Source organism: Mytilus trossulus, chromosome 11 (genome assembly GCF_036588685.1).
Source record: "Mytilus trossulus isolate FHL-02 chromosome 11, PNRI_Mtr1.1.1.hap1, whole genome shotgun sequence".
In the NCBI taxonomy this organism is placed as follows: domain Eukaryota; kingdom Metazoa; phylum Mollusca; class Bivalvia; order Mytilida; family Mytilidae; genus Mytilus; species Mytilus trossulus.
The window spans coordinates 20985259-21010810 of record NC_086383.1 but is presented as its reverse complement, the minus strand read 5'-3'; the positions used below and the strand labels follow the sequence as shown (position 1 = coordinate 21010810).

Genomic DNA, 25552 nt, shown 5'->3' with positions numbered 1-25552 from the left:
AGTTTCTTGTGTACAATTTGGAAATTAGTATGGCGTTCATTATCACTGAACTAGTATATATTTGTTAAGGGGCCAGCTGAAGGACATCTCCGGATGCGGGAATTTATCGCTACATTGAAGACCTATTGGTGACCTTTTGCTGTTGTTTTTTTTATGGTCAGGTTGTTGTCTCTTTGACACATTCCCCATTTCCATTCTCATTTTTACCTCCTATATTAATTGTAAATTTTTTTTTATCATTCATAAAAATCTTTCAACATGGGTTCTAGGGTATTCCAAGTCCCCAAGCTTTCATTTGATACCTAGGCCACCCAAATATTTTGATTAAAATATGCAATACTTTCTCGTATGTTCCGTCCAACCAGGCCCAAATTAGTGGCTCTATACCTAGAACAGACATTTTCATATGCAAATATAGGAAACCAATTTTTAAATCTTTTATTAAAAGTATTTATCTATAACAATTAAGATATATCTTTTTCCCCCATTGATTTAAATTAACATTGTAACATATGTGACAATAAAGATTGAATTGAAATGATTTAACCGAGTTATATTACATTGAACCTTGTGACAATATATTGACAAGACAGACTGTTGCCTTTGATTTAAATCAATGAAACTGTTACTTAAATTAAATGTTGAGGAATAAATTATAGATCACTTCTATTCAATTTAAAAATGATAAAAAGAGCAAAAAAAATGATACATTTAACAACACCATACTCAGTGAATCTAAGGTAATTTATTACCGAAACTGAACCTTTCCACTTTATAAAAAAATATAGTATTTCAACAGCTTGTGATTGTTTTGAAAACTAGTACTGTAAATTCATAAATTAGTGCGATGTTTTTATGATTACCAAAAAGGCGACAGAATCATCATCACAATAATTTAAACCTCATTTTGAAATTTTTATATGAATTAAATTGGATTTTTCTCAATATCGCAAAAATTTAAATCACATTTTAGTCTTTTAATGACAAAATTGCAATAATAAATGCATGCAATAATTTCTGAATTTATAGTAATTAGAAACAAAGCTGGTGAATTAATTTATTTTCATGGATTGAGGAAAACTTTTCTTTCAGTTTATGATCATTTGTCAATTGAGTGTGAGAAATATATAGGATGCATGAGTCTTAACCTATGTATGATTCTTAAAGTTGGCAGTACTAAGACTGTCTAGTAATCAAACAACATAGACTCGATATGAAAAAAAGAAGATGTGGTATGATTGTCAATGAAACAACTCTCCACAATAGACCAAAATGACATAGAAATTAACAACTATAGGTCATCATACCCCCTTCAACAATGAGCAAATATAAAAAAGAAGATGTGGTATGGTTGCCAATGAGACAACTATCCACAATTAACAAATATAGGTCACCGTATGGCCTTCAACAATGAGCAAAGCCCATACCGCATAGTCAGTAATAAAAGGCCCCAATAAGACAATGTAAAACAATTCAAACGAAAAAACTAATGGCCTTATTTATGTAAAAAAATGAATGAAAAACAAATCATTATAAAGCCCATACTGTAAAGTCAGTTATAAAAGGCCCTACAAGCATTTTTACCTTGAACACATATTTTCTGGTCTTCATCAAACTTGTATCCCTTGACACAGACACATTCTGTGTGGTAGGACGAGAGGGTAGCTTTTAACCTACACTCTTCATGTTCCTCACAACCTGAATTCTCACTCAGTATGTTACAAGATCCTTCACGCTGAGCAGGGGTACTACCTCCCTGGGAGTAAGCTGAAAAAAACAACAAATAAATTAATATCATTTCCAAGTTATAAAATAAAATCACAAAAAATTGAAATCTGAGGATTCAAAAAGGAAAGTCTGTAATCAAATGGTTAGAGCTCAAAAACATCAAACGAATGGATTAAACACTATAAATTCAATTTTGGAAACTACTATGAAAATTAGATGAAAAGTCAAATTTAATAGGAAATTGATGCCTGATGAACAAATATCTATACATGTAATACTAAAATAACTAGGTCCAATTTGTCAGCCGTCATCAGGTAAAAACGACAAATCAAAGATTTCAACTCTATATGTATAGCTAATATAGGACAATGATGTAGATTAAAAATTACACCACTCCAGACCCTTTTGTTTTCCACATAATTAATATTGCCAATAATCAACAAGTTCCAAGTTGAATCCGATACCGATACCAATCATGCCAATAGTATATTCACCTGTTACCTCTTACCGTATCTGTATGTTCCAAATTTGACAGGTGCACCACCAAACGGTGTATTTAGGATTTTGTTATATACACGGGTCATAATCAAAGGGCTGACACTACTAAATTCAATCTTGTCAAATTGTTCCCTATTGTAGTTTTATTTAGCAATCAGCAAATCTTTTTAAGATAACTAATATAGGACAATGATGTTGATTAAAAAATACTCCATTCCTAGATAGCTGGGACCTTTTGTTTTCCCAAAAAATAATATTACCAATAGTTGATAAGTTCCAGATCGACGAGTTTAAACAGAAAGATTTGAAAGCAGAGAAAACTGTGTATTTTATAATCGACATGACTTTATCAGATGACAATACCAATCACTAAAATAAGGCTTATGCATAGTTATATACTTAAATTCAGTCACTGACCAGTGATATCACGGGTGTGTACTTGTATATAATAAAATTGAGAAAGGAAATGGGGAATGTGTCAAAGCGACAACAACCGAAGGCCACCAATGGGTCTTCAATGTAGCAAGAAACTCCCGCACCTGGAGGTGTCCTTCAGCTGGCCCCTTAAAAAATATGTATACTAGTACAGTTATAATGGACATCATACTAAACTCTGAATTATACACAAGAAACTAAAATTCAAAATCATACAAGACTAACAAAGGCCAGAGGCTCCGGACATATATAAGTATATTTTAATATTTCGTTTGAATTGTTTTACATTTGCTAGGTTCAAGGCCTTTTATAGCTGTCTATGTGGTATAGTCTTTGCTCATTGTTGAAGGCCATACAGTAACCTATACGTAGTTGTTAATTTCTGTGTCATGTGAAGAGTTGTCACATTGATAATCGTACCACAAATTCTTTTTTATATTAATAGTATAAAAATTATGGGTATTTGGTGTTATGTCTTACAGAAATAGTTCAAAGAGATTCATTTAAGTATTAAATGTCAGTTGTCCTGCATACAAGACATATCAATACTGCAATATACTTTTAAACATGAAGATTGAAAATACCAAAGTAATTTTTGAAATTCAATTCTATATATCTGAAGTTCAGTACTAGTTGTCGTTTGTTAATGTGGTTCATAAGTGTTTCTCATTTCATGCTTTTAGTATAGACCATTGGTTTTCCTGTTTGAATAGTTCCATGAGTTTTACACTAGTCATTTTTTGGGGCCTTTATAGCTTGCTGTTGGGTGTTAGCCAAAGCTCTGTGTTTGAGACTGCACTTTGACCTATAATGGTTTACTTTTACAAATTGTGACTTGGACAGAGAGTTGTCTCCTTGAAACTCATACCACATCTTCTTATATCTATTGTCTACTTACCAACATCACGAACATTTACAAAGTATGTTTTATTTGTTGATGCGTCTTTTGGCCCTGGGTCACATGATCCTGAGTATGTCTTATTACATTGTATCAAATAACATGTGACTGAATCTATTTTTGGATTATGAAAGAAGAAGACAGCGTCACAGTCGTCTTGGTTACAGCAGCTTAGTATACAGGTAGAAAGTTTGGTCGCTTTCGTGTCTTTTGAAAAGTTCCCTGCTTGAAATCTCCCTACTGGTAAGGCACCTTGGTGTAACGCTGAGGTCAGTTCTTCTGTACTGGTATCCTTACGACAAATATCAACACTGAGAACACCTGAAATAGAAAGCGAATCAGCTATAGAAGAAAATTTCAAGGTAAAATGCACACAAAACATGCAAAATAGCTTTATAAAATACTAAAGAATAATCTTTTGTGATACTGTAGACATGGACCGTGTGAGGGCTGTACATATAGCCAGTCAAGGTCAATAAAATCTTTCATCATCATTTGTGTAGTTAAAAAGACCCCATACTTCATTTCATTCTCTAAATCTTCATTGCTTCTTAATTTTGTGTCATATATATTTTATTAGGTGGGGGCTAGGTATTTATAAGAGAGATGCCTTGCAATTGCATGAGTAAATGTCAAATTGATTTTAAGAATAATTATTTTAATATATGTCTTCAATCTAGACATGTTATAGTACTGGTACTTCTATTTAAGCTTTTAGAGCACAAATTATAATAGATAGAATACACTTGTATAGGCTTACTATTGTTATAGGCTGTACACTGATAACTTCTACAACATTCGGGCTCTATTCATGTTGGCAAACATAACTTTTTTTCTTATTTTTGTATGATTTTTTTTAAACTTCAGTCAAATTTTCCCGGAAAGTTTTTTCAAAATATTCATTAACAGACTTATTACATTGTATTGAAATTTATAATGATACAAGTACTTTTTATTGATTAATCATCAATTCTGGATTCATACCATACCCTGTAAAAATTTCTAACTTCAGTTTTATTACAAATATTCAGAAATTGACAGTTTAAAGGAATCAAAAAACAAATAGGACTACATTTGCTTCAATTTTCGTACGGCCTTCAACAATGAGCAAAGCCCATACTGCATAGTCAGCTATAAAAGGCCCCAATAAGAACATTTGTTTCAGTTTTTATTTCCATTGCCTATGAATAACATTTTTTTGTAAGTCACAAACCACTTATCTACATGTTCTATAGCCATGATAGCCAATAATACCATCTGATTGTGAAAAGTAATAAATTTTGTCTGATTGACTATCTATTAAGTAATATTAATTCTTCCGATTTCCAATGACACAATTCAGTCCACTATCACGACTATTGATCCGTTACGGTTTTTATCAATGAAGCTCATTGTTTCCAGACTGTCAGCTACAATCATAAAATAAATTGGTATTCTGATGTTATCCTTTTATGCCCCAAAGGCCAAAGCAAAGAAATATATGAGTTTAGTTTTTGTCGAATATTTTCTTTTTTTTAAGTTTACAGAAGAAATAGATAAAACTAATAGATTAAAACAGTCCAAATACAATGTATCACAACACCCCTCTCAAAACATACCACTCATCTTTATAAATAATTGCTGCAGGCTTTATTCCACATCATCACAAATAGGTTGTAATGGTGGGAGAGTAAAAAATGCAGTTTAAAAAAATCAATTTTAAGTGTCAAAGCTAGCTCTGTACATTGTGTAAATATAAAATTTTATCTTTTATCTATACTTTATTGCAAGGCCATTAGCTTTTAAGCAGAAATCACTATTCTTTTCTTATTACCTGTACACATAGAATTCATCACCAAGAAAACGTGACCTATAATATACTTTAACTAAAGTTAAAAAAACAGTTGTCATTATATAATATTAATAATACATGTAGTGATGTTTATATATATGGACCATAATTTGGTATTTGGCCTTTGGTTTCTTTTTGCATCCTTTTTTTATAAGTTCTAAAATTTTTACTTTTATTTTGTGGGTTGTGTTGCTGTTAAAATAGTATGAATGGAACAATTGAGTTTTTCTAGAAAAAAATAATACATTTTGATTCACCGTTTACGTGACATGAAACCAAACAGGAAACCAATCTTTATTTTCTTTATTTTGCACAATATAATTCAAAAGGCATAAATAAACACCATTACCAGTGTTACTTGCTTCATGTTAATATTTAAAATCTATTTTCAATGTTATATTAAAAAAAAAATTTAAACCTGACAGGACACCATAAGAAACTGAAAGCATTTTTTTAGTTTTATTTTATAGCAAAATCTGCTTAAAATAATCTGAACAGTATACTTTTTCTTAAAATCCATCTTAAATGTAACAGTATTATAAAACTTCTAAATATGTGCTTGTTTTGAAAACAATTAGTACAATTTATTCAGAATTTTCCATATTTTCTCCATTGATACAGGATACCATAATCGTTGTATCTTGATGTTAAGCCAAAAAAATGTATTTATATTTGGTTTTGATATTCCAGTTATATACAATTTATTCCAAATCATTGGCAATGTAACATTCTTTAAATCCAGTAAAGATTTTTTTTTTAACTTGGAATTAAAATCTTTAAAATAGGCACAATGTGATACTTATGACCTGTACACCATCTACATGGTTTCCACATTTTAACCTACTTTAGTGGGCTAAAATCAATAAAGTACTTCCTTTCATGTCATGCATGGCAAAAGTTTACTTCTCCTTTGACAAGTTTATTGCGTTTCTGATAAGTGTTTGCAGAACATGAATAAAAAATATTAATTAAAAACTGTGACAGGATTCCAACTTTGTACATTCTAAGTGTAACGGTATATTAACATGTATTTGTTATTAAATTATATTTATTCACCTAAAATATCCAGTAATATTTACTGCTGAAGTTAAATCAATCCAACGAGCATTGGTACAATGATAAGAGACGTAATTTCGATTGATTTTTCCAAGGACTCTTCACGTCATTATCGGGAAACGAAGTGTGTTCTAACGTCTGTCAAATATGAAATCCATTTTGTCAAGTCATTGGGCATTTATTTTCACACAGGATCGTATGTAACATTATACACATAGGAAAAATAACAGACCACCGGCGCAATCTCTTTGACAATTGTATTTTCCTCTTTTAAACAAGACGAAACAAGTCTACAGATTATGTTTGCTAACATCCCGTTGGAAACAAAAACAATGTTTAGACCTAGTATTTCGTACATCCGGCCGTAATGGCGTTATCACATGTTAGTCACGTGTTTCACGTATGACCGGAAATGGTTAGAACTTAAGGACAAAAACAATTTTAATAAATAACTGGACTTCTGTTTCGTGTGAAATGTAACACATAACGACAACGTAATTTTCTTACTTAATTATTACGAAGATCAAAACAAGAATGTAAATCATCTCGGATTTACCTGTTTGAACATCTCGCGAGAGTTCATATTTGCATATTGTTTTTAAGAATTCTATTACAACAAAGCAGATTACATCATCCAAAAATTGCGTTATGAAATCGGACACAAAAATCACGCCACTGTTCTTACATCTGCTACATAAATACTTATAGTTCTCGGCATTTTCTTCTCACTATTCTTATTGGTCGATGTTCTTTGTTATTTGAAAGCAAAAGTTACGAATTTGCCGGTGACGATTATCTATAAATCAGTCAGCGTTATGCTCTTCGGAAGCAATAAGTAACGCGAGAAACGACACAAAAATACGGTTGTAGAATCTTTGAAATTCGTATATTTTATTTTTTTTTCTAGGGTAGAGTAGCATACACTTGTATGTTGATAAAAATAATGGCATCTTTAGATGTAGTTGCAACTTTTCTTACAGTAATTCACATTTTATCACTTTTCTATAGTTATAGGAAACGGAGCCCAATAGCAAATTATGGTCCATATATAATACACATAAGATAACTGATTCTTACTGTGGGGTAAAAAATAAAAACAATAATGTGTCATTGATGCCCAATCTGCACTATCATTTTCTATGTTCAGTGGACTGTGAAAATGTGGGGGGGGGGATTTAATTTGGCATTAAAATTAGAAAGATCATATCATAGGGAAAAATTGTACTATTAGTTTCAAGTTGATTGGACTTCAACTTCATCAAAAACTACCTCGACCAAAAACTTTAACCTGAAGCGGGACAAACACAGATGAATAAACGGAAGAATGAACAAAAGAACAGATGCACAGACCGAAAACATAATGCCCATAAATGTGGCATAAAATAAGGGAAGATAATAATCTCAATAAAGGGCTTTTTGGCTGGATGCTATTTCTAAAAATCAACATTTTACTAATATCCAAATGGAGCTCAAAATCATTAAATTCATTTATATTAACAATATGTCACATATTGAAATATGAAACAAAAATCAAAATGGTTTTATTCGTTTAGTCTGTGCATCAACAACAAATGAAGGCTAGTGTTTCATCTATAACCAGAACGATTGCATAATCACAGTGACAGTACTATCTTGTTTAATTACAACACTTCTAAGAGTGTCATTGATTCTAATGTATACATTGAAAGAACTAATTGTTTTATGGCTGTTTAAATGTCATTAAAGAAACTCAAATTTCACCAGTTAATATTTACTGTCTGAGTCTAGACCAGAAATAACTTGCCTCCTAATGACTGATCAGTTTCTATGATTTAAAAAGAAAAAAAATCTTAGGTGTATGCGTTTGCCACAAACTTGGAAAACAATGAAGCAAACTACTTTATAAATGTTGAGAAAAAAACCTGAAAATTTTAAATTGAAATGCATTATTATTTTCAATGAAATAAAATATGAAAACAGACTTTAGCTTTCAGCTTATCTCAATATTCTAAACCTATTAAAAAGTCTACCTTATTTTTATCTATTTTTTTCTGCTAAAAGAAACTGTTTTAACCTGTTAAAAAGGCTACCACATTTCTAGCTTTTCTGGATAAAAAGTATTTTTATTGAATCTATTAATTTTTTGTCACTACCGGTAATGGAGTTTGGAGTTAAGAGAAACATATTACAGTCTTTTGTTAATTTATTCACACAATTCTGAGTCAGCAACTTCAATTCACTTTAAATAGTATGCAGTTGTGCGTGAATTATAAAGATGCTTTCCCAAATTTTGTGATGAGATGTTCTTAAAGATTGTAATGCATAATTAAGATATGACTTTAAAAGCATGCATCATGGTGAAAAAATTGTCATTACAGGCATAAAAAATTAAATTCATACTTTGGTGTTATATTTCTTATTTGACTGTGACATTAAAATCTTCTTGTGAGTTTGTTTTTCAGTCACTGTCTCGTTGAAATTTATTCCAAAATAGTTAATGAAGTGAATATTCCTTACAGCACAATTCATTAAGTGTGTAGGTAAAAGTAATATATTTGGTTACCATGCTTGCTAGCTGAACCATCATCATAAGTCATTATTACGTTAGGTAAACTACGACCCTCCTTTCAGAGTAGTCAGAGTAGTCCTACAGACAGATATATTGGTTATCTGTCAGATTAGTCTACTCTTAGAAGAGTGTCTTTATCCAACCTAATATTGACTTCATGGTTCAGCTAGCAAACTGGTAATACCTTTACCTACACACCCAATGTATTCTGCTGTAAATTAAATGATTATGAAATTTCAAGCAAATTGAATCATGTTATTTCATATACATAACTATGGTAAATAAATGACAAATCAAACAACTCTATATTTAGATTTAACAGTTTATCACTTTAAATTAACCATTATGTGAATAAGTAAACAAATCAGAGAGTTAAAGATCAATACATAATATTGTATATTGATTAGATTTATCTTATAAATAAATATTATTAACATTCTACATGTTCTACTTAGTATTAATACTGGTTATTATAATCTATAGTACCTTATTCAACATACATTTAAATGTTACATTCCTCAACTTTCCTTTTATAATAAATTATGTATTCTTATAACAAAATGATAGTGACGATAAGAAAATAAGATTGAATCAGTGACAGTATGAAATGTGTTCAAAACGTGTTTCATTTTTTTACTTAAATAAGGCCGTTAGTTTTCTCGTTTGAATTGTTTTACATTGACTTATCGGGGCCTTTTATAGCAGTCTATGCGGTATGGGCTTTGCTCATTGTTGAAGGCCGTACGGTGACCTATAGTTGTTAATGTTTATGTCATTTTGGTCTTTTGTGGATAGTTGTCTCATTGGCAATCATACCACATCTTCTTTTTTATATTAAGTAATTTCTATATAATTAAAAGGTTTCCTATTCCTGATAAAGGTACTAAAATCCAGAAAAGCAATTATAATACATGAAATTTATAGTGTTGTTTTCACAATTTTTTACAACTTTTTACAAATGTATAATTGGAACTTTGCAATTAAAAAGACAACTTCTGGATGTCATAATACATTGTAATAGCAGATTGTATTCACCCATTTGTCCAATAAATTGTCTAGGAAAACCTATGTTATAAAAATGTTAATATCTCAACAACACCTGAGTTCATGCAATGTGGAGAGTATTTTTAAAGGCTCTATTTTTAGGTAACATCAAATGGTCTCAACAAGGCTCTGCAACTTGAACTTAAATTGTATATAAATTATTTATATCATTTTATTATAATGTCCTATTTTAAGTAACAAAATAAGATGTTGTTCATGTATGAATGTTAGTGAGACAGTTTTCCACTAAAGTCCAATTAAATGACATAGAAGTTTACCAGAACTATAGGTCCCATATAATCTTTAACAATGGGCAAAACCCATGTACCACAGACATGTAGCAAGCTATAAAAGACCCAAAAATGACAAAAGTTAAAGAATTACAAATAAGAAAACTTAATCATGTTAATCTTTGAAAGATTTATGTAAAAAAATATGGGAAAAAAACAAATATGATAAAATGCAACTTTTTAAATTCAAAATAAATTGTTCAAATACAGTTCCTGCAAGACATAAGACAGTCATGTAAAATAACAACCAATGTTACCATAACTTAAGGACTAAGGTATGCAATTCCCTTGGCTTCCTATCTAAAGTGAATGTAACACCTGCATATAATGTCATATGATTTAATCCAAATCCAATAAACTGTCAGATACATTAAATTGTAGATCTAATACCTTTGTACAACATAATCCTCTTGTTAAAGTTAAGACATTGTGTTATAAGGAAATCTTATGTATATAAATCTTTCATCAATTTGATACATGTTTTATACTTTTATTTCCCTTGAAACCTCATAGTAAATTTCTCTAAAACATTCAAAATATAAAGTAGTTTGAATGATTGGTTTGTGATGTTAAAAGTCACTAGTAGGACTTTTGGTTATGTCCTATTAGCCAGAAAACCAATGAATTTTGACAGGAAAATTGATTGCTTTTATAAACGTCCAGTGGCAAATATTTCATACATATTCAGAACAATTAAGTCAATTGAGATAGCAGCCAAACACACCATCCACTAACAGGGTTTGATCACAAAACCAGTGTTGACATGTTTAAGTGATCTATTAACTGTACATGTATATGAACCAGTATTGACCCCAAAGATATAAATGAAGGGGAGTTGCATGATAACAAAAAAATGACCATAAAATTTCTTTGTTCCCTGAAAATAAAGGGCATAACTGCAGGCATTGTAAAAGTTATCTACCATGGTGGCCATGCTGTTAAAATGATTCTGTGTTAGTACCAGCAGATTTAAGAATGTTTTCAGCTATTTCCTTGTTTTAAATATAAAAAAAGTTAAAAATAAACAATTTATCCTATTTGACCATTGTTGACTATAGCTAAATATATGTCAGGATTGATCTAATAAATGTCATGGTTTGGCCAATAACAATTGATTGTTTACACATATTGAAAGTTCACATTGAACTTTCAGTGACCTTAATATACAAGTTTAAATGTCATCATACATGTTTTCTCTAAATGTTTCATCTCTCTCCCTCTTTCTCTCTCAGCATAAGTGCATCTAAGGGAGGAGGGGGTCATTCAATGGCTTATAAATAAATATCGTTTCTGCCACTGCTCAGAACTAAACTCATGCAGTTCTCTAGACTAGAGTCTTGTTCACAAGAGAAACAAAAACTAGTTGATGAAAAAAATTGTTGTGCAGACTGCAAAATGATTATCAAAAAAGCTCAATTTTCAAACAATAAAAGTTATGATGTAAGAGGCTTTTAAAGAATTTGTATACATTACAAAATCAATGTGTGCATGTCCTGAGCAATAAAATCAAAATCATATGTTTATATTGCATGTTTGACAATAAAACATTTCTTTTATGTTCTCTCCATTTAGCATGCATTTAGGGGCCACAGAGAGGACAAATTCATTTACTTCAACTGAAATACACATTTTTTGCTGATTTCACACTTTATAATGCAATATTTACAGATTTCAAAGACATCAATTTGACGTGATTTATTTTAATGACAATATAAATCTTGACTAAACATCTTCTCTAAACAGGATGTCATTTCAATCTATCGCATGACACAACATCCAAATTACGTAACAATACAAACTACCATGCCAGCGTATTGATTCATGTCATAAAAGAAATTTGCATGATCTTTTATTGCAAATGGCCTTACAGAAAGTTCTTAAATTTCTCCCTTAACAAGACAGCTAATTGATCTCCATGTCTGTAAAATTGACAACTTACAAGTCAAATTTATCAAATGATATTGACAATTTGACATTGTTCACTAATATATAGCACACAATTCTAAAATGAGTAAAAATTGAAAACAAAATGTTATAAAATGTTTGTTCTAAAGGGCTTGTTAATCAAATATGAAATTCTCTATTATACCAGCTCAACATTTTATTTTGTGCATACCTATTTATGAATTGATCAAAACCCGCATTTTAGGGGATATTTGAATTGGAGGTTTGCTCAAATCCAAAAGACAACCCATTAGAAAATAAATTTTGCAGTCGTTTGAACATTTAAATTAAGAGATAACTGTATTGTATTTGAAGCCTTAAGGACGTTCATCGGTAGTTTTACTATCCCAAATTTAGTTTACCTGGCAATGAGTATTTGCGACAGTAAAACTACCGATGGATGTCCGAAAAGCTTCAAATACAATATAGTTATCTCTATTCTAATGCAAAACAAGTCCATAATTAAATTTCAATCATTATTTCAGTGTAAAATCTTCATTAAAGATAATTCTGTTAAAAGATGTTATCTTCTTTGGTCCCAACACTAGATGACGTCATAGGTATGCTTCCGGCGTCAAACATAAACAACGGGCGTTTTCTGGCTTCGGTGCCGCTTCAGAATGTAATAAAATTTGATAAAAAAGAGGATTTTTAGTTGCAACATGTGAGTTTTATGGCTTATTATTGTAGAAATTACATGTCAATACATTCAGCAATTCAAAATGTCGGCTACCTTAGTTACAGACAAGGAGATAGAGAATTTTACGCTAATTGTCATCCAATCAGAACCATTGATACAAACTAATTGCATTAGAATTTGTGTTCCAGTTCTGTAAACAAGAAATCAAAGGAAATTGGTAAACAACAAATAACAAATTAGTGGCGGATCCAGAACTTATGGTAAAGGTGGGCTGCTCTAGTCACGCTTCAGTGATTCTCTATATAATCAACCAAATTGTCCCCTAGGCCCCCTCCCCCCTTAGATCCTCTTATGAAAATGAATTAGGAATCTACCTTTTTGGGAACTTTACTATATAGGGCAATAACTATCTAACAATGACAAGAAGTAAGAGCTAAATTATATCATGTAAGGACAAAATAAAAATTATCTTCTACTGAAACACTGCCAGTAAAACCAAAATATTTTTAAGTGTGGCCTCAAATGCCACTGAAACAACTATCCATCCAAGTTTAATTAAAGTCAGGCCCGGATCCAGAGGGGGGGGGTTCCAGGGCTTTTTGGACGATCAATGCATTTGAACGGGGGCACGTAGTTGGAACCTCCCCCCCCTTTTTTGTCCTGGGTAAGGACCCCCCTTTTTTTAAAATGGCTGGATCTGCCCCTGAAAGTGGTAGTAAGCAATTATTAGGCCACTATAAAATATTAAATTTCTACTCGGAGGAGATTTGAGATTATATATTTAAGTCAAGGTTTATACCAATCAAATTCTGTGATTAGCCCTGACATGCCTGATGGACTAGAGTTTACCACTTAGTTATAATTAATGAATCAATTCCTGTTTATGGCTTCACTTCTGACTACCAAACTGCAGTAAATCAATTGTTAATGTGAATGTTAATATTTACACTTGTGTAATTTGCATGAAATTATATTGAATTTATGATCAAGCATCTAATCTTGTACTTGTAGCAAGGGAAGAGTGGTACTTGAATACATGCATAATACATAGAAATTTTTATTAAGCATGTTCAACATGAAATAAGGTTGAATTTCAAAATCATTACCGTATTTGGGCATGTATAGTCCGCACTTTTTTTCCTTAAATATGTAGTTTGTACAATGGGTGCGGACTATACACAACTATAGACGGTTTTCGAAATTTATTAAAAAAAAAATTTTTTTTTTTTTTTTTTTTTTAAATTTCGTTTTTCTGCATCAACAATGTATATTGGAGACGTTTATTGTATTTACTTCATTTAATTCTTATACTTTTATTCTTTTTTAACTTTTCTTTTCAAAATTGATTATTAAAAGTAAAGGTGTGACATCCTGCATAGGTAATCAAGAGAGGTAATTAAGGATTAAGTATGGGTGTGTAGCAATTAAATAATGATGTCAAGTTTTGACAGGTGTTAAATATTATAATCCCAGGCAATAAAACAACATGATCAATGAAAAGATTATATAAGATGAAATAGTTTTAAAATTTTGATTACTGCTAAATAATTTAGATAAATGTTTGATCTCTTTTTTCTTTTGTTCCATAATATTCAAATTATTTCTGTTATATTATATATCAGCTTGGACATACTTAGACAAATGTTGATTTTAAAATGAATCTCTTGATTAATAACTACTTATATAAAGTTATTAAATATTAACTACCTGATGAAAAGTTCTACCATTTCATTTTTTTATGAAATAAATAAAACATGATTAATTTTTTTTATAAAATACATGGAGAATAGCTCTCTTTCAATGGATTTTAACAGTGAACTAGACTTTTACAATAATTTTTTTTTTTTTTTTTTTTTTTTACAAAACTTTTTTTCTCGATTTTAAGGGGATGTAAAGGGGGTGCGGACTATACATAAATGCGTACTATACACGGCCGAATACGGTACTATTGATAATTATCATTGCTGAAAAGTACACAACAGCCCGTGTGGATTTTGCTTTTTCCACCTGCCCACCGTGGGCAGTCCACCCGTGCCCACTGTAGCTATAATCTCTTTTTTGTAAAAATATTGATTACAAATGCTTATCTGCTTTTTTCAAGTGGTTGTACTTGCAAGTCTTTAGATGATACAAAAGAAATTGAATGCCCACTACTATGGGTGGGCAGAGTGGACAAGCTAGAAATTTATTTTGCCACCCAGGTGCCCACTCCCATGGTGGGCCAGTGGACAAAGCAAAATCCACCCAAGCTGTAGTGTATTTCATTATAAAGTTTATTGTCTATATACATGATATATATATATATATATATCGTTTATATTTTTTTGTTTGGGCTTGTATCATATTCTCCCTCCGGTTTATATGATCCGTCCATCCTATATTGACTCAATTCAAGAGTCTACCTTTAAATGAGAGTAAATTATATATATGGCCTTCCAAGTACCGTTTCGATCCCTAACATCACTCAAGAGACATTTATTGTCAAAATCCGGATCTGACACCTTATGATATAACATAACACTTAGTCACTAGTTAATTGTTTTCTGTTTAGTATTAAAGTCAAATTAAGATCCATTTTGTTACATCTTGTGATCAATTTTATTTGGCAATCGCCAATGGCAGTCAGCAGGGTTAAAGAACATCAGTTGTTCGACCTGTTAGTCAAATGCGTTTTGTTTAAATATACTTTTTTGTTCTTTTGGAAAATGTTGCTTGTGCTGTATTTAGACCCTTCTACAACGAAATTTGTTTTACATGCACACTTATAAAAATTGCGGTTTTTATCCAAGGCAATCATAGGTTTGAATGTAGTTTTCAATTAAGACTTGTTTACATGAGATACATATATATACTTGGTCAGTATTTTTAGCTTTAGGTGTTAACGAAGTTTATCAATATCTCTGGAGCATGTTTAGACATCATTACGGTGCAATGCAAGAGTTAACGTACCTGATAAGAGTAAATAAATGGTCAGAGATACCACAGTGTAACAGTGTGTTCTGTTTATCAACGTACCTGATAAGAGTAAATAAATGGTCAGAGATACCACAGTGTAACAGTGTGTTCTGTTTATCAACGTACCTGATAAGAGTAAATAAATGGTCAGAGATACCACAGTGTAACGTACCTGATAAGAGTAAATAAATGGTCAGAGATACCACAGTGTAACGTACCTGATAAGAGTAAATAAATGGTCAGAGATACCACAGTGTAACAGGGTGTTCTGTTTATCAACGTACCTGATAAGAGTAAATAAATGGTCAGAGATACCACAGTGTAACAGTGTGTTCTGTTTGTCCGTTCTCCATAACACATCTTAATACTTGTCGGTAGAAAACAGTATGGCCATTTTTCAATAGTTCAAATCTGAAAGAAAAAAATATTAATTTGAAGACATTAGCTAGCTATCAAGGAGGTTATATTAGATATATATACATGTATAGCTATAAGTAAATTTACTACAAAGATATATATGTGCAATTCAAGGCCTCATGGACTTGCCTCAGTAACAACTAATAATTGCATCATCAAAATCATACTGTATTTCTTCCTTTATCATGTTTATTTCGTCATCCCCTGTTTGAATATGAAACTCCACCTCTGCAGTCTACTAGTAGATTATTTCTCTGTCTATGACCTTACAATGCTTACTGATTCATTAAACTATGACACTTTTATTACATATTTCTTACCAAAAAACAATTGTCTTGAATAAACATGAAATATTTGCCACTGAACAATAAAAAAAATCTATCTTAGTACATGTTTTTCAACACGTTGCTCTAAAACAAATTGTAAAACTGATATCTGCATCTATTTTCTTCATTAGCAGTATTAGATCAATACCTCTGAAATTATTGCATTATAAATAATAAAACAATTAAATACATATCAGATTTAATGTGTTTTATATAATTGTTCAATAAAACATGATTGATGAGTCAAGCAAATGGTTTCTTTTTTTTAATATTTCATCAAATAATTTATTTTTTTGTCTGTACATGTATAAAATACTGTCTGAATAAAATAGATATTTCTGCTCTTTCTAACCAATATGATTATCGATAGTGATTTTAGTTCTGTCAACGCTTTTACAATAAGATAAAATTACGAAAAGAAGCATTTAATTCTTCATTCTGAGTCTTGGTACAACATGAACAACAGACAATAACATATGTAGTTAAGGACATACGTACTAATCACTTGCATTTCTTTAATAAATTTTACAAATTTATTCGCAATTTATATTTTAAAGTTTAAACTTAAATTTTAAATGAAAAAGCTATTTTATTTTATTTTGAGTCGAATATATGTGCAAAGGAAGAGTTAGTCAGATCTTTTTCATTACTCTTGTACATATAGATCAGATAAGAGTGCAGATTTGGATGTATATTGTTTGCTATTAGTATGATATGCTGACTGGAATCTTTACATATAATTTAAAACATTTAAGGAATGACTGTAATAATTTTTTCTGTCTATGAAGAAATAACATAAAAAATTTGGTGCACACTGAATAATGCACGTAGCACTACAACATGTACAAGTTTTATGTTATTTCGAATAGACAGAAAAAAATATTACAGTCATTTCTTATAATTTAATTCTTAATTCCATTTAAAACCGTAGAAAACCATGAAAAAACTTTGATGACGTCACGGTCACATGACTAAATCATGTCTATGGGCTGATAACAAAATAACGTCAGCCAATCAGAAGACATGTTACATCCAAAATTAAACTAATGTTAAATACACTGATTCTCCGAGCACAGCTCGATAAGACTTCAGAGGTCCAACCTTAAACAGTTGGGACAAAAATGGACACAATATTCAAGCTTGACAGATACAGGTCTAAATTCTAATGGTAAATAATATTTGACACATTATAAACTACAATTACAAATGTATTATCTGGAAATTTCGTACAAAGACAGTCTTCACGCTGAGTGGCAGCCCTGGCAGCCCAGGCTAGTAGAATTGCTCTCGGGCCTGTAAAAATCATATCTACAGGCCAACAGAATCTAACTAAAAAAAAAAAATATTGAGCTCCGGGCCTGTAGATGTAATACTTCATGGTGAAGACTGCAAAGACGACAACACAGATGACAGAAAGACATGCAAGATAGTGTTATCTGATCCCTAATTTTTTTAACGTCGTATATAAATTCAATCCCTTATTTCCTTATTTTAGAAATACACAATTTTCATATACATCATGTACATGTACATGTATCTTTCATTGCATAATTCAATATCTGTTAAATCATATCTCAATGCAATCAATTGGTCAAACATTAAATCAATAGTCAATTTTAAGGTCAATGAACTGGCTTAGGATTACCTCATAACCTGTTAAATCTATTACAGAACTATTATTTGATTATTATGAAATTAATTGTTTATCATAACATTACAACTTTTACTAAATGCTATCAAGCATTATTTAACAGGTCAAGAATAAACAAGGGGATTATTGGAAATGTGTGAAAGCAAGTGACCAATGATTGACATGAACGAGGGGGTGTTTAATCCTGGGCTTAAAAACATGAAATCCTGAGGTCTCGAATTCAAAGATATCTAAATCCAGACATCCTGAAATTCAAAAAAAGAATTCTGGTATCCTGAATCCCTAGCTTAAAAACACCTGATTCTGACATCCCAAAAAAGGTCCTGCCCCCCCTCTTCTCATGACTTACAGAAGATAAACATCATGGTGGATAATTACTGGCAATTTGCAAAGTGAATATAATCACAATGAATCATTAGTCAGCAGTCAGAGCTCAGACATACATGTAAACAAGTCAAATTTTGTTTTGAACTTAAAGAAGTCAAAACATGTATTTATCATAAAATATGTTTTCAATTTTAGACTTATCTAAGTCAGAAAATAAAAGACTTGATTAGGTCTATTCATGTTGATAAAAAATCTTTATTTTACTTGGTGGCCAAACTATACCACCTACGACAGCACAAACCCTGTCTGAGAGTTCACAAGGACTTGAGCTATCTGTATTTAATTATCTTATTGAACATACTTACTAAAGACAGATGTTTTACCTCATTAAGTGTGGTTCCAGGTGGTTGCATTGTAAGGTTAATTAAGAGATAACTGTATTGTATTTGAAGCTTTAAGGACGTCCATCGGTAGTTTTACTGTCGCAAATTTAGTTTACCTGGCGACGCGGAGCGGAGACAGGTAAACAGGTATTTGCGACAGTAAAACTACCGATGGACGTCCGCAAAGCTTCAAATACAATACAGTTACATGTATCTCTATTCTAATGCAAAACAAGTTCATAATTAAGTTTCAATCATTATTATAGTGTAAAATCTTCATTAAAGAAAATTCCGCCAAAAGATGTTATCTTCTTTGGTCCCTACACTAGGTGACGTCATAGGTATGCTTCCGACGTCAAACATAAACACCAGGCGTTTTCTGGCTTTTGTGCCGCTTCAGAATGTTATAAAATTTGATAAAAAGAAGATTTTTAGGCGCAAAAAGTGAGTGTTTTGTTTATTATTGTAGAAATAACATGTCAATACATAACGTTATTCAAAGTGTCGACTTCCTTAGTTACAGACAAGGAGATAGAGAATTTTACGCTTGCTGTCATCCAATCAGAACAATTGTTACAAAATAATTGCATTAGAACTAAAATTATCTCCGATTTTTTAGACTCTCATTCATATTTTTCTTTAGAAGACAAAGCATTGTATTTCAATGTTGTCTTTGTTTGATTTAGATGCATGACCTTCTTGTAAATATGCGTGGGTCTTGAAGTTAACCAATTTTGGTAACTTATTGACTTGTAGGAGTCGACATTAGCAACTTTTTGATTTTGGTCAATTATTTCTTGCTTAACAATATTTGACTTATTTAAGTCATATTTTGTCTTGCATTAAAGGGAGACAATTCCCAAAAGTTACAAATTTAGACCTCTATGAGTCAAAATCAGATTCAGACTTATTTATGTCGGAGCTCTGAGTTAGTAGGTGTCCTTGCAACTATAAATAGTAAAATCAATCATTGAACATTCACTAAAATAAGATAAAGGGGACTTAACTTGTCATCATCATGATCATGGTAATTTGAAAATGAATAAGTTTCATTGAAGAAAGCATGACTGTTTTATTTAAATTTACAAATCATTTTTTGTCAGAAGTCTTAAATAATTATTGCTACCCTTATTTTTGGAAAAAAATTAAAGTAGTTCATCTAACATGTCTAAATCATTTGATTGTTTCATTGTCTGCTAGAGGGTGGTAATCAGGGTACCTTTAAGTCGTAAAATGGTAAAAATTCTTGCCAAATGTCATTAATGGTAGTTTTCAGTGCATGATGATAAAATGTACACTTTCTTTTAGACGATAAAAAAAATCAGCTGGATCTGAATTTGACGAATGAACCTATTTTTTCTCCAAAAATAACGGTAACCATAATTATTTAAGACATCTGACGAATCACGATACAGATTTTTTGACAAATCACAGTAAAATTTAAACCTTTTTGACGCAAATGAAAGCTGAAAAAGTAAATGATCATTTGACGCCGTCTGTAAAGGGCATTACCACCATGACCACCCTTTAATGTGGGTATCATTGGGGTCTAAGCGTGACGCGGGATTGCTGATTTTTTGTAAGCATGACACGTGAAAGTCAAATTATTGTGTCATGAAAACGGGAAATGAGAACTGCATAAGTACATAGTGTAAGCAGGATACGGGAATCTGACAGAACAGTAAGCAGGATCCGGGATCCGAACCCCCCAATGAGACACCCTTTACTAGAAAGTGCATATTTATCCTAATGTCACAAAATTACCATTTATGTCACTTGGCAAGAATTTTTACCATTAATTGTTATGAAAGTACCCCCAATACACCTCATCGCTATTTAGTCCATTGTGGGAAAAACAGTCATTAATACAACTTCCTGTTTAGGTCACCGGCCGAATAATGGAGGTCATCAGTAGTGAGCTGAGGGAGAAAAAACTTTAGAAATGATCATCAAGAAATTTTGATATAGTATGATCCTTTTTTTTCGAAATTAAAATTGAAGTAAAAAATATTTTGTCTGAAGTATTTACGGTAGTTAACCCTTACCATGCCGTACCCGTCTTTTGACGGGCGGACCCTAATAACTGTTATTTGGCTCCAATGGCGTTTCATACTTTTAGAGGTCCACTTTATGATACTTATTTTAAAAGTTATGCATGTTCCGTCAACCTGAGGCTATCCATATTCACTTTCTCATGCATAAGTAGCATTTTGAGCACAAATACGGACTTGGAAAATTGAAATTGGCTTAAACTCGGTTTTCTGGAGGGGTAGGCTTCACATCTGTATCTTACACAAGAATTCAGAGGCATAAAACTGGCAAAGATAGTGCAAACCCACAGCCATATAACTACTGATCATTATAATTATTGAAATACGCATAGGAAACAACTACTTCCGGTTTTAGGTCCATTCGAAGTCAAAAATCAGCAAAAATCGTGAAATTCGGTATTTTGGGTCCAAATGACCTTCTGTAGACCGATGAATCAAGATCAGATTCACTCCGACCTAACAACTGTTGGGGTCAATTTGTTCACTAGGGTCCACTCTACACGCAGGCTACAGCTGGATACCCTAACCAGCAACCCTGGGTCTTCTGGATCAAGAGAAGGGGTGAAAAATCAGCAAAATTGATGTTTTTTGCACCTGTTGACCCACTTTGGAGCAAATTCCCGTCAAAAAAATTAGATAGCTTCAACAGGATGAAAAAATTGTGTTATTTTAGAACTTATCCTGAATGGAATAAATAGCGATTAGGTGTATACAACCCTCATGGAGATGGATAGATCTAAACAAATAATATTGATGTAATATATTTCATGTATTTTGGCTTTCTTGACATTTGCAGGTTTAATACCTCAAATTAAAAATATGTTTCTGTTTGGACAAATCTGCATATTTAACAGTACTATGCACATGGTTAACAAATCATTAGCTATCTTTAATATTCAAATCTGTGCGACATGCACATTTCAACTACAGTGTCAAATAACCAATGGATCACAAATGACTTGACATCCTCCGATCTGACCCAAATTTTAGGCTTGGTGTACACTTATTAAAAACATATTAATTGTGCTTTAATTCATTTACTGTCAATCTTGACTAATGAGAAAGGCCCTAGGGTGCTGATAACATTAAATCAGTGTTGTTATTTACCTTTTAGTACGTGTGACAGTTTACAACTTGACGATGATAGAATTTCTAACGTCACCCAAGATAAAACCTTTCCTGATTGGTCAGTAAAAATAATTTTATCCAATGAAACAAATTTTTACTTTGTAAACAAGTGCGGGCCTACAATATGGATGCGCCCATGAAATTTATGATTATTTTTGTGAAAAAGTCATTATGAGTACAAATATCGTTCAATATGTAGTTGTAAGACGTGATGTGGTTAAAACATTAAAATGGCCTCTGGGTGCATTGATTGCACAAGCCTGTCACGCATGTACTGCAGTAATGCACAATTTTTATGAGCACCCAGACACGCAGAACTATCTAAAAGATCTTGATAATATGCATAAAGTTATTTTAGAGGTATATTGTTGAATATTCTTATAATTACAATGTGATTCAGATTGTATTCAAATTCTATTCGTAATGCTTTAAACACAATAAACAAAAGAGAATCCATGCACCTTATCGCAGAGGTTCTCATAAAATTTTGACATCACAATAGATATTTCTTTCGCTAATATGAGGCAGGAATTACCTGTGAATGGGGACGAAGTCTATGTTTTTATTAAATCAACAATGTTAAAAAGAGAAACGGAAATACCGTAACGTTTCCGATTTTGGTTCTGTTGTTAGGAATTCTAGTTGTGACGTTATTTACGGTATGACGTCATATTCAATGTAAACAAATAAACGCTGTCATCAGGTAACGTTTTTTTAAAAACAAACATTTTTTTTTTAAATGAATTAGTATTAGTTCCTTTCTTAGACTAGTAAATATACATGTTATTCAAAGTCTCATGTAAACAAGACCGGAAACGGAAGTAGATTTTCTCCGCCGATCCGGAAATTCAAAAACACAACAACAAAAAATTGAACGACTTTGAGTTCATTAGTACAATGAAAAACTCAGGAAATTTTCCTGATTTTTTTTTGATTATTCTATTGAATTTTCTACTGTAATAGGGGACTTCTTCCCCATATGAATGGAAAAGGATGGTTGAATATATAAGGTAAAGTTCAACTGACGCAGATTCTCTGGTTTAGGGAAACAGATCTTCAATACTGAAAGCGACAAGGTGCATGTTTACACTCTGGCCTATTGTTGTATCAACATTGTAATGTATGGTCATTTGGTTATTGGAGTCATAGAATTTCTGTCATATAAATCTTCTTGTTCATTTTTCTATTTTATATACAATATTTTTAAAGTTGGTAAGATGGTAAGATAACACTAGAAAAGTGAAAGATATTAAATAATTACAGCAAAGTAGCATGTACATGTACCAAGTCTGCTGCATGAAATCAGAAATTTTCATCATCAGGAAAACTTGAAGTCAAACATCTTTAAAGTCAAAGATATTACTAAATGTTAATGTACATGTAGAAACAGTAGATAAGCATAACAGAAAGAACGAGACAAAAGTTAATCCAACTCAAAAGGTTTCTCTTAAAATAAACAAGATATTACAATATTTTCATAGTACTGCAATAAAATACATTTTTACATTTTTATAACAAAATCAGTGGCGGATCCAGGAATTTTCATAAGTGGGGGCCCACTGACTGACCTAAGAGGGGGCCCAAACCAGTCACGCTTCAGTGATTCCCTATATAAGCAACCAAATTTTTTCCCAAAAAGGGGGGGCCCAGGCCCCCTGCCCCCCCCTAAATCCGCCTCTGAAAATTATCAGTCAGGGTGAAACTTGTGAAGACTCTAGTATTCAATTGCATTCTAATTGAGTTTCTTTGATACATTTTTTTCAGGCAAAAGATGAAGAGAGCTTAAAGTCCTTGTCAAGTGTCCTAACAGAAAACAATATAGACCATAAACTTTGGATTGAACAACCAGAAAATATATCAACATGTGTAGCAGTTAGACCTTACAACAAAGAAACAGTACAACAATTCTTTAAAGAATTTAAATTATTTAGATAAAAAATGTTATGCTTACAAGAAATCTTGTTGTTTTAGCCAAAGAAAGAAGTGAGAATATTCATTTGAAATGTTATATAATTAGTAGTGTACAGTGTATACGATCATAGTTTTCGTCTTCCTTCCTGTTTAAAGAGTACTTATACTTCTGCAACATATTAGAATAAAAATCTGGAAAAAAAACAAGAGTGCACGTTAGGAAATGGGTTGCCAGTTTTGTTGGCAATTTGTTATACGTTTAAATTTTAAAGATAAAGGTTTTACAAAAAGTTTTACACTTTGAAATATGTATGTCGATGAGGTCAAGGTCAGATGAATTGTGTCAGACAGATATATAAACATATCAAGTTGTTATACACCAAATATAGTAAAATTGAGTATACTAATTGAAAAATAGGCCAAAACACAAACAGCTCAAATTGACCAATGAACCATGAAAATGAGGTCAATATAAAAAGAAGATGTGGTATGATTGGCAATGACACAACTGACCACAAGAGACCAAAATGACACAAACATTAAAAACTATATGTCAGCATACAGCCTTTTTCAAGGTTAGATTATTCCTGTCAGTCTGACATGTACACATTACAATTAGTCCATACACCGTCCAAATAATGCCATTTTTATTTGAAAAATAGACCTAACACAAAATCTTAAACATTGACAGTTGAACCATATAACTGAAGTCAATGTTAGAAATGAACATGTACACCTTACATGAAATACAGTGGACCCATTTATGATACTTGAAAAATAAACCTAAACACAACTAGTATCTCAATTGTTTGTAAAACAATTGAAAGGTCTTTCCTGTAAAAGTGATGTTTTTGTATTGTAATTTGTACGACCTTTCGTTTGATATAAGACAGCATACCTTCTGAAACTTTTCGCTTTTTACACTTAATGACCTCATCCGCCTACATTTTTGAGATCGGAATTATGATACATGGAACAGAGTAGATGAGCTTTCTTTTGATATGCGACAACACCATGTTCTAAAAAGTTTGATTTTTGCACTTAATAACCCTATCCAACTAATTTTTGGAGGTCGGGAATTTGATATATCAAATGTACACATCATGACCTTTCATTTGATATACAACAACCCTACCTTAAAAGAAAATTTATTTTTTGCACTCAATGACCCCATCCAACCAATTTTTTGGAGACGTCAATTTGAAATTTGAAATGTACGCTTTATGTTCTTTCATTTGATATGCAACAACCTTACCATCTGAGAAATTTGAATGTTTGCACTAAATGACCCCACCCGTCCCCCTGGGATGAAAAGGAGGTTTAAAATTTTCATTTTTAAGTAGAGTTTATTGAGACCTTCAATTTGATATATCAGATGACCCCATTTGACAAAGTGCAAATAATGATGCAATATCAACTATATAAATAGAAGTTATGAAACTTACAAAGTCAATGCAAAACTTGAAAATTTCAAATTGATTTTTTGGTGTT

General features: G+C 31.6%; 2 protein-coding genes across 7 annotated transcripts in view; one reads left to right on the top strand and one right to left on the bottom strand.

The window, feature by feature from the left end:
* Nucleotides 1-22200, bottom strand: part of LOC134690853 (dyslexia-associated protein KIAA0319-like protein) — a 51460-nt gene extending 29260 nt beyond the window's left edge. For all 6 annotated transcript variants that reach the window (XM_063550968.1, XM_063550969.1, XM_063550972.1 and 3 more), the window contains exons 1-4: nt 22130-22200; nt 16152-16278; nt 3560-3880; nt 1585-1767 (exon numbers count right to left, since the gene is read on the bottom strand). In XM_063550968.1, the coding sequence (XP_063407038.1) occupies nt 1585-1767; nt 3560-3880; nt 16152-16227 (580 nt within the window). In that variant the 5' untranslated portion in view covers nt 16228-16278; nt 22130-22200. The remainder of the gene's footprint in view (nt 1-1584; nt 1768-3559; nt 3881-16151; nt 16279-22129) is intronic.
* A 54-nt stretch (nt 22201-22254) lies between these two features.
* Nucleotides 22255-24181, top strand: LOC134689594 (putative peptidyl-tRNA hydrolase PTRHD1). The gene is made up of 2 exons (XM_063549564.1): nt 22255-22510; nt 23915-24181. The coding sequence occupies exons 1-2, from the start codon at nt 22322-22324 to the stop codon at nt 24083-24085; spliced, it is 360 nt and encodes a 119-aa protein (XP_063405634.1). The 5' UTR covers nt 22255-22321; the 3' UTR covers nt 24086-24181.
* Nucleotides 24182-25552: the final 1371 nt, after the last annotated feature.

What these genes read in the sequence shown, in the direction of transcription:
- LOC134689594 (XM_063549564.1), top strand. Translation starts at nt 22,322, where the DNA reads ATGAGTACAAATATCGTTCAATATGTAGTTGTAAGACGTGATGTGGTT. An exon ending in TGCATAAAGTTATTTTAGAG is followed by an intron (nt 22,511 to 23,914) that starts GTATATTGTTGA and finishes CATTTTTTTCAG; the next exon opens with GCAAAAGATGAAGAGAGCTT.